The sequence below is a fragment of the Sander vitreus genome, chromosome 18 (genome assembly GCF_031162955.1).
Source record: "Sander vitreus isolate 19-12246 chromosome 18, sanVit1, whole genome shotgun sequence".
Lineage (NCBI taxonomy): Eukaryota > Metazoa > Chordata > Actinopteri > Perciformes > Percidae > Sander > Sander vitreus.
The window spans coordinates 6354782-6365653 of NC_135872.1; the positions used below are offsets into that span (position 1 = coordinate 6354782).

The following is a 10872-nucleotide window of genomic DNA, read 5'->3' on the forward strand; positions in this document are numbered from 1 at the left end:
TCACCAATGAATAAGGAACTCTGCTGAGTTCAGTGATACCTCACACAAGACTCTACCTTAAACGGTTAAAATGTTATGAAAGGGGGCGTGGCTTAAGTATATGGGGCGGGCCAAACCATAACCAAAGAAGAAGGAACTCTCTGCTGAGTTCAATGACACCTCACACAAGACTCTACCTTAAACGGTTCAAATGTTATGAAAGGGGCGTGGTTTGAGTAAGTGAGCATGGTTAAAGTATAGGGGGCGGCTTAGTATCACAGGTAGACCACACATTATAAGTTTCATGTAAATCAGAAGATGTTTGTCATATAAGGCTGATTTCCTGTTGCCAGCGGGAGGCGCTATAACCAAAAGTCAATATTGGCCTGTATATGTCCTCAGGCCTGGACTCTTGTTGATTGTGGGAAATTTCAAGCAGACGAAAAGTTTTTCTTTTAATAACTTTTCATCTTTAAGGTGTTTAGATGACACAGACCAAATTTGAAGTCCATGGGATGAAATCTCTAGGAGGAGTTTGTTAAAGTCTAGCACCTTGACTTCTAGGCCTACTTCCTGTTGCCACTAAGGGTTAGGGTTAGGCTATGACTTTGAGTCAATGTTGTCTGGTAAATGTCCTCAGAGTTAGAGTCTTATGAATCCTGAAAAGTTTAGAGCCAATTGGGCAATGTACACTCAAGTTACACCCACTTCCTGTTTTGATGGCGAAACACACAAAATGGCCGCCCCGCCACGGCCATGCCCTATGAAGAACAACTTTTCATCTTTAACATCTTAAGATGGCACAGACCAAATTTGAAGTTGATCGGATGAAATCTCTAGGAGGAGTTTGTTAAAGTACGACGTGGAAATGGACAAAATGGCACTAATTTCGAACTTTGAATTCAAAATGGCGGACTTCCTGTTGGGTTTAGGGTAAGGCTCCAGTGACGTTTCTTGTACGTCTGGACATGCTACAGATGTGTACCAAGTTTCGTGAGTCTACGTTAAACGTACTGCAGGGGGCGCTAGCGAGCCATTTTTGTGTGCCTATTCCCGAAACCCTTAAAATACGTAAATTTTCACCAGACTTGATGCGACCGCCAATTTTGGTGAGTTTTTGAATATGATAAGCCCCTAAAAAAGGCAATTCATTTGCCGTAATAATAATTCCTTCAGTTTTAATAGGGCCTTTGCCGCTGTCGGTGCACGGGCCCTAATAACAAATATCTACACTCTTTGTAGTGCAAATAACGTAAGTGATGTTTATCACTTTTTACGTTTATGTTTATACTTGTGCGCTGGTGTGTGCGTCGGGCCGGCGTGTGTGTGTGTGTGTGTGTGGGTAGTAGGTGATAGAGCGAGGGAGATGTGAGAGAGTGACGGCGATTAGCTTTGGAGCGAGTAGTGACTCTAGAGTCATAGAGAAACAAAGTGTCTCCCCTGTTCTTTCTGACCATGGTGGGAAATCTGTAGCAGGAAAAGTTAACCCTCTCCTTGATCTCATAATGCCATACCTGTCTCTCTCTCTCGTTGACTCGCTTGTGTTGTTTGTTGTGATTCTGACTATGCGTGCTTTCGAACACCCGCCCAACTCTACCTCTGATTGGCTTACCTTGACATTTTACTCAACCTCATCCAATTGTCAGCATGTATGCGCTTGTGTCGTGCACTGCCCACTAACCAAGGAAGAACAGTAAAAAAAAGTATTTGCCTCTCAGCTTAGACTCAGAGATCTAATTGGTCTGATGAAAACAACAGCTTCAAATATAGTAACGCGCCTCATTTTTTGACAGTAACGGTAACGACGTTATTAAGATGGGAAGAGTAATCAATTAGATTACTCGTTACTGAAAAAAAGTAACACCGTTAGTAACACCGTTAGTAACACCGTTATTTATAACGCCGTTATTCCCATCACTGGTGAGTGTAGATGTTAAAATAATTACCTACAGCAACTGTATTTTTTAGTCCAACCTAGTCACAGCATCATGCTCCACACTTCCAAATAATTTCCGGGTAGTGTAGCCACTTTCAAAATCATATAACATTTCCAGCTTCAAGCAATGTCTTCTCTTGAAGGAACAAAGCTCAGATGTGACTTTATTTGCATCATTCTATTCTCCACCACATGCAGATTCTGCGCCAGTATCTGAAGTCTCTGACAAACAGATTAATTTGTTTTGAGGTGTTATAACTTCTTTTTTTTACCATTTCTGCTTCTCCTTCTTTCAGAGATGGATTGATCAGTAAGGATGAGATGATGGCATATTTCCTCCGGGCCAACCCACTGCTCCAGTGTAAGATGGGTCCAGGTTTCATCCACAGCTTCCAGGAGATGACGTACTTGAAGCCCACCTTCTGTGAACACTGTGCTGGATTTGTGTGTATTTTAAGATTATATTACTGCACTTTTCAGGTCTCCTTAATTTTCCTCAAAGCAATGAAAATTTGCAAACATTGCAATTAAACTTACAGGCCTGCCTTGAGCCAATCAGTCTAATATAATAACTATAAATCGAGGACTCTCTCTGTGTGTGTCCTTCAAATATCTCGAGAATTGTTCATCCAATCTACTTCACATTTGGTGGGTGTATTGCTGTACACTTGTATTGGGTGTTCCTTGTACCCAATGAACCCAATTGGCATTTGAAATGTGATGCAGTTTATACAGATGTGAATAAAACTACACAACCGCGCAATAAAGGTTGAGGCTGCCATAATGCTGGCTCTTCTGTACACAGTAAAAGCCCATCTTAAATTCTTTTAGAGCATTTGGCTAAGATGAAACTCACTAAAATGTTTTTGCTGTCTCTATGAGGCCAATGTGTGTGAGTCTATCACTGTATTTTCTGATTGGCTCTCATAACAGGCATGACAACACATTTTCACACCCATCTTATAAAATATGGACGCTTGATCAGGTGCCTTTGTCGTTCTTATTGACGCTAAAAGTCTCCTTTAGCGCTTTAAGTAAACCCACTTGTTTGGGACTATTGCCGTCCCTTTAGCGCTATAAGTAAATGCGCTTGATCAGGACTATTGGCGTCCCTTTTGATGTTAAGGAAAAGGTCCTGGGTGGGCTTATGGTTCCGTGACACGCGGGATCTATGGGACGGTTATGTTTAGGAAAGGGTCGTGGGTGGGCGTACGGTTCTGTGAGATGTGGGAGGAAAAAATAAAAAACGACTATAGCAAGCGTGACAAGCGGGACGTGAACCCCGCTCTCCTGGGTGAAAGTCCTGTGTTTGACCCATCCACCCCCCCAACCCCTTTACGCGGAAATTTGCCCTTACATACTACTCGCTAAATACTATCTAACTGCTGCTCTCCCCGGTGCGTTACACAAACACGCTGAAAGACACCTTTTTCGTCGCATCAGACGCTGACAGACATCGTCCAAACGTCCTTATTTTACGAGTTCAGAATGAGAACGGGTTGGGCATGAAGGGTGGCGCCATGAGTCTGTGAGGCAAATATCTGTGATTACTCCACATTTAAAAAAAAAATTTTGTGAGTAAGATCTGAATCTGCAACGTAAACCAGTAACATTTCTCTGTCAGGTAAATGTAGTAGTACACTGTAAGTCAGTAGTAGACTTGGCATTAGGGACATGCTGCCATGCTTTTATTTTCTAATGTTGAATTTTCTGTACCTACCTCTCCTTTCCTTACATTTCTGGATCTGCAGCTCTGGGGAATCATCAAACAGGGCTACAAGTGCAAAGGTATTGTTATATTGCATTATTCTGTAAAGACCATCCAAAAATGTAATACATTTGAACATGCTAAATGTTAGTTATTATAAGTACTGCAATGTAATCTGGCAATAATCTGTCTTGAAGCTTAGAACACAGTTGCTCTGATTTTAAGCTGATGTGTCTATATTTCCTTTGCAGACTGTGGTGTTAACTGTCATAAACAGTGTCGGGAGCTGCTGGTTCTGGCCTGTAGGAAGCTGATCCGTTCCAGCTCTCTGAGCAGCGTTTCACCAGCCAGACTGACCCACAGCTCACTGCCCAGCAGCCCGGCAGTGCCCACCTGTGGAGGTAATTTTCAGCAAAGACAGTTACTGAACAAAGTGACACAAACAGCATAGAAAAATGAATTTATACATATAAAGCAAATTTTAGTTACAAAGACTTGTTGAAGTTATTTTACATCAGATTTAACAGAAGTTGATTTTATACTATGATGAAAATGTTATTTGTTAAAGGGGTGATAGAATGCAAAACCGATTTTACCTTGTCATAGTTGAATACCGAGTTTAGAGGGTAAATAGGACATACATAGAACCTCAAAATCCCATTGACACCTCTTTCCTCTGCAAATCTCACAATTTGAAACTGCCTCTGAAAACGGGCAAATATCAAGGAACCACCGAGTTGTCGTCAACTGTATCTTTGTCACACCCCAACATTTACATAGTTGTAGTCTTCTGAATAGGTCGCACGGATCTCAGAAATTGTATAGATTGTTCATCTGCTATTTAATCACTAAATTCACTCCTGAGACTTTTTTATGTGAGAAATCAACTATGTAGAGGTCAAATATGGGGCGTTTTACGAAAAACTGATGGATAATTTCAAATTTTGTCCGACTGTGTGTCGGAATTCAGCGGCCGGTGCTGCCTGGGTTACTGCCTCGCCGGTAGTTATGCCGAAAGTGTAGCGGCAATCTTTTCCCATAGGATTAAATGGGACACATAGCCTAGCTAGCAGCTCCTCCTAAGGAAACCCCTCAAATTCACAAAAATGCCTTAAATTGAAATTGAAAGAAAGACCTTGAAAGACCTTAGGGTAGCTGTGATATACATGCCTTGACAAAATTCAAACTGTGAATATATGATAGTTATGCCGGCAGCCGGCCAGCTCCGCAGAAACGGTGACTTTCCCCTGGGTATCGGGCCCAGCAGGCTCCCGCTTTCTCGTCAGACTGTCTGGAGCTCCTGAAGTCAAATACGTCTTACCAACTTTGCAATTAGCCAACAATTTTCGAAAAAAACAGCCCATATTTCAGCTATATATAGTTGATTTCTCGCATTAAAAAGTCTCAGAAGTGAATTTAATAACGAAATAGCAGACAAACAATGTATGACGTTGCAGTGTCTGAAATATGAGACCTGCTGTCTCGTCTCCAATGTATATGTATGTGGTTCCTCAACCAATCAGCGTGCAGCTCATCTAAATATTCATGAGCATACCATATTTGGAAGAAAAGCTGTCGTTCCAAATAGAGACATTCCACAGGGATGCATAAGGGCCCAAAGAATAGCAACTGGGACATTTTCAGCCCAACCAATGTTACATACCCTATTAGGAGACCTTAAGGAACAGTGTGAAATACCCTATATAATCATTCTATCACCCCTTTAATAATTTTCTTTGTTCTCACCTTCAGATGAGGATGAGGTGTTTGCGTTCCCAGTAGTCACATCAGCAGGTCCAGCTCTGGACTCTCAGTCCATCACCCTGATGACTGGGTCAGCCCAGAGAATCTCTGTGCGCCTGCAGAGGGCTACCACCAGCCAGGCCACCCAGACCGATCCCCTGTGGCCCGAACACAACTGGGGGGCCACAAATGGCGGCTCACACACCTTCCCCAAAATGAAATACAGGACTCACAGGAAAACATCCAAAAGTAAAGGTTTTGCCTGCTGGGAAAACCAGAAGGAGCAGACAGTGTCTGCATGGTGCAGCATGGACTCTCGGGAGAAGTCCGCCGTCTTAGGAGAGCTTGTACACAACGGGATTACATACAGAGGGAAGGTAAGAAAAAAGGCTGTCGGTTTTTATTTAAAGGTGTCATGTGTAACACTCAATAAAGCATTACTATACACTGTACATATTGAGACAACATTAGTCTGGCAATGTTAGATTGTGAAATGGAACCTTTTCAGGTGCCAGTGAGACATGACATAAGATCCAGGAAGTCAAGTTTGAGTAACAGATCTATGACTCTGAAAGCAGACACCAAAACATTGCACAGGGCAGGCTTTTTTTGTGCTGTTGTTTGCCTAAACATCAATCAATCAATCAATCAATCAATCAATCAATCAATCAACCAACCAACCTTTATTTTATAGCACTTTACAGCAGCCAGCAGGTATTCAAAGTGCTTTACATCAAGAACCAAGAGTAAAAAACATAACATATAATAAAAAGAATAAAATATAGAAAACAATAAAATCAGAAAGGGTTACATAGAAACAGGAGGAGGAGAGGGAAAATGTCACCCTGCTACTCTGTATTAAAAACAATTTAAATAAAAAGGTTTTGAGTTTGGATCTAAAAAAGAGCTACATCTGTAAAAGTGCGGATGGCGAAAGCCCGATCACCCCACAGTTTATACCTTGATCTTGGGACCTCTAAAACCAGTTGATTGGATGAGCGCAATGACTTATTGTGCTTGTGAAGGGTTAAAATCTCAGACAAATACCAGGCCAGGCCATTTAAGGCATGAAAACAAACATTAAAATCTTAAAATCGATTCTAAAACGCACTGGGAGCCAGTGGAGGGTGTAGAGAACGGGGGTAATGTGTGCACATCTAGATAGAGCAGCAGCAGCATTTTGCACAACTTGAAGGTGCGAGATGGAGGTTTGATTGAGACCCACATATAGAGCATTACAATAATCCAGCCTTGAACTAATAAAGGTGTGAACCGCCTTCTCTAGATCCTGTTAAGGAAGAACTTTAGCCAGGACACAAAGCAGAAAAAAGCTAATTCTAACAACATTGCTAATCTGCTTGTCAAATTTCGTGTCAGTCAAACATCACCCCAGACTTTTGACATCTGGCTTAATGTATGAAGCCAGAGCACCCGAACTCAAAACTGGACCGTTTGACATGCAAGAAGTACTGAAGATAATACACTCAGTTTTATCTTCATTTAAATTAGGAAGTTATGTGACAACCACGGCCTAATATAATTAATACACTAAGCAAGGAGTTTAGTGTGACACTGTCATTTTGTTTCATAGGCAAACAAATTTGCAAATCATCTGCATAACAATGAAATTATGCTTGCCTATAATTGCCTCTAAAGGCAACATATATAAGGAAAACAGGATGGGGCCAAGAATTGAACCCTGTGGTACCCTGCAAGAGAGAGGAGCAGGTGACAAGGAGAGGCACCAGTCATTACAAAGAAGCTCCTATTGGCCAAATAGGAGCTAAGCCATTTAAGTGCAGAGCCTTGGATGCCTACACAATGATCAGGGCAAGAGAGGACTGCATGGTCCACCGTATCAAAAGCCACTGTGAGGTCCAAAAGCAGTAATACAGCAGGTTTCCTTGTATCTACAGACAAAGCAATATCATTTTGCACCTGTGCACTGGAGAGACATCAGGTTATAGCAGATGGAAGGGTTAAATACCTAACAATGGAATTACCTACTATTAACAACTCAGGGGTGCTGTTATCCACACAGCTGTTGGATGTGGGTAGTCTGGAAGGATGTTGTCGCTCAGCTAAAATAACCAGATTAGCCCTGGCGTTGCATTACCCTGGGAGGCTGGGTGTCCAGGTAGGCTAGTTGGATTAGCCTCAGCATTGGTTGTACTTGGCGCATCAGACAGCTTGGAGCATGGACTTGCAACTTAAGTCGCTTTCCTTCCGGAAACAGATTTGTTGGTTGGAGAGACAGGTGTCGGGACAGCTCCCAGGACACTTGCAGGATGGAGAGTTGTATTGGGGACTTCATCATCAGCTAACTTGGCTAGCGGAGCAAAAATGTTCCATAGTGGGAGAGTAACATCACTGCTATCCTCCACACTGGGATCGAATAGAGGGAGAGAACATGGAGCCCCTTTCCCCATTTCTTTACCACTGTAGCCCAGGAGCAGTCCTCAAGAGAAAGTACTGGGCCAAGAGAGTCATGCTGTAGAAGGAGATTATTAAGAAGGCTTTCAATTGACGAAAGCTCTACTCGGAATCCATCGTCATGCCGAGTGCAGGCAACCTGTGGCTCCTTATAAGATGTGGCGCTCTTCTTCTGGAGAATATTAAAAAATCCTCACGTTGTCTGTCATGGCGTCGGCTAGCGAATACTAATTCATTAAAAATCCTTTTCACTTTTGGAAATGGTTGAGGGAGAGGTCCAGGGCAAATGTCACAACACCAGTAGTGGAGAAGGCTAAAACATGGCTGTGGAGTCTCCAGACAGATGTAGAAACCGATATGCATGCAAATCAATAAGAAAAGATGATCATGACAGTGAAGATCATGTATTATGCAGGACATCATGTTGCCAGAAATTCATTTAAACACATTGAAACCAAGATTACAATAAAGTGGTTAAGTAACATTTCCATAATTCCAGATACAAATGACTAAATATATCTGCTCTCCCTCTCCAGGACAGCTGACTTGATCACTTTGGTGAGGGCCAGTCCCTGGGGTCCAGAAAACCCCTAGGGGCTGGGACCAGGAAGCTCTTCTCTCTGGCGGACATTCTGGGTTGCCTGAGGTCCCACTTCAGTGACCTAGAGTTATCATGTCCTCTCTAGTCGCCAACACAAGCAGAGCTACAAGCTACAAGCTACGCCGTGTAGCTGCATGAAAGGACAAAATGTGTGGTTTCTGGCAGAGATCACAAAAATTAAACACATTAATTACATGAAGAGACCTCCACCTTGGCAGCATAATTGGCTTGGGATCAGTGTGGATTACTAAAATGTAATTTACGTCTGAGTTTGATTCGGGATGTACATAACATCAGCACTTGAAAAAGTGAAGAAACATTTTTTAAACTTCACAATAGTGTGGAATGGATTCAGTTTAGTCACCCAGTTACTTTATGTAAGCCAGCTTTTTAATTCCAGATTGGGTGCAGCAAGCAAGTTCTTGATGGTCATTTCCCAAGTTGGACTGATCGGAAAAAGCATGATGGATATGGGAGAGTGTGTTCATAAGTGTATGGTGAGTTAAAAAAAGGGAAAGTCTAAATGAAAGTGAATTTTATGGGCATCCAACCCATCCGACGTATACAACTTTGAAGATCGACGGTTCTGAAAAACCCTGGATTCTGTTAAATTATGTTTCTGAGTGTTCATTGCCAATGTTTTTAATGTATTGCCTCTCTCTCCTCTGTTGTCTTCCTGCTGAACCTTTCATCAGCCTTTGACACAGTAAACCACCAGATCCTCCTCTCCATCCTCCAAGAACTGGGAGTCTCAGACTCAGCACTCTCCCTGTTCCAATCCTACCTCAAAGGCCGAACTTACAGGGTAACTTAAAGAAGTTCTGTGTCTGAACCTTGTAGCCTCACTACTGGGGAACCTCTAGGTTCTGTTCTAGGTGTCATCCTCTTTTCTCTGTACAGCAAGTTACTGGGCTCTCTTATTCACTCACATGGCTTTTCATACTACAGCTATGCAGATGACAACTAATTCTGTCCTTTCCATGGTATGAAAACCCAGGTGGCTGACATCTCTCAGTGGATGTCGACACACCACCTGAAGCTCAATCTGGACAAGACCGAGCTGCTCTTTCTTCCAGGGAAGGCATCTCCCATCCACAACCTCTCCATTACCATGGAGAACTCTGTGGTGTCTGCGGCTCGGACTGCAAGGAACCTGGGTGTGACACTGTTTGACCAGCTGTCCTTTGCTGCCAATATTGCTGTGATAACCCACAGCTGCATATGCTCACAACATCAGGAAGATAGGTCTGTTCCTCACCCAGAAGGTGACGCAGGTTCTGGATCAGGCTGTTAACATCTCGGGTCTAGACTACTGCAACCCCCTCCTGGGTGCTCTGCCAGCAAGTGCCAACCAACCTCTTCAGCTCCTCCAGAATGCAGTAGCCTGGCTGGCCTTCACCCTACCCAACTTCTCCAACACTACACTGCTCCTCCACACCCTGCACTGGCTACCGGTGGCTGCTGGAGTCCAATTAAAGTCACTGGTACTTGACTTTGATGAATTTGATGTACTTGTATTATTCTTGCAATTTCTGGGTGACATCTTCATGGGTGAATGCACTTACTGTAAGTCGCTTTGGATAAAAGCATGAACTATATGAATGTAATGTAATGTAATTCATACAACATCTATACCTAACAACTACAGTGTGGTAAACTCTCCCATTGCCTTAAGGGTAAAAAATTACTCCTTCATGAGCAGATAAAACTGTCTAAAAATAATAATAAATTCAGCATACAATTTGATGACTCCCTTGCCTGACATACAAATCAAATTACATATTGTATGTATTTTATTTTATGTAGGTCTATGCATTTAATAAATCATAATTAAATGCAGACAAACATATAAAATCTAAATGCCTCTTCTGCCAGCTGGCTCGCAGGAAACTATTTTATTGTGACCTGTAAGGGAAGATAAACTCTGCCCATGCTCCCACCCCCAAGCTATGATTGGACACTTGATTGACTTTTCATTTTGGCATGGTAGATGCATTTCAATCTAAAAAAACAAAAAGCAAACCTGCACCTCCTAATGAAAATTAAATTTGTATTTGGTCTTGGCAGGTCTGCTTCTTTCTGCTGGACAACACTTACACGGCCTCTTTGCTCTGTTTTCTGTTTTTTTTCTGTGATTTTAATGTGGCAATAAAAAATAAAAATTAATTCAATTATTAAAGATAAAAGCTAAATAGTTTTCCTTTTAAGAAATGTTTTTTTTTAATTTATGACAGTAAATGTATTCATATAAAAATCAAATATATACATAATTGTCAATTGTATTTTATTATTTTTACTATGGTATTTCTTGTTGATGTGATTTGTTTTTGTTAGGTATTTTATATCTTTTACTCTCCGGGTAAAAATATTGCCTGTGGGTCTATTTTGACATTCACATAATCTTTTACAGATTAAATTAAGTAATAATTGCATTCAATTGCAAGCATTGAAATAAATATACACACTGAGTAA

At 41.8% G+C, this 10872-nt stretch overlaps 1 protein-coding gene across 5 annotated transcripts in view; it reads left to right on the plus strand.

Annotated features, from left to right (window-relative positions):
• The window catches only part of rasgrp3 (RAS guanyl releasing protein 3 (calcium and DAG-regulated)), a 99030-nt gene extending 88158 nt beyond the window's left edge, over positions 1-10872 (plus strand). For 3 of the 5 annotated variants that reach the window (XM_078275104.1, XM_078275105.1, XM_078275106.1), the window contains exons 13-17: positions 2212-2359; positions 3667-3703; positions 3875-4024; positions 5376-5743; positions 8336-10872. In XM_078275104.1, the coding sequence (XP_078131230.1) occupies positions 2212-2359; positions 3667-3703; positions 3875-4024; positions 5376-5743; positions 8336-8344 (712 nt within the window). In that variant the 3' untranslated portion in view covers positions 8345-10872. The remainder of the gene's footprint in view (positions 1-2211; positions 2360-3666; positions 3704-3874; positions 4025-5375; positions 5744-8335) is intronic. The other 2 variants (XR_013503451.1, XR_013503452.1) reach the window with 2 other exon arrangements.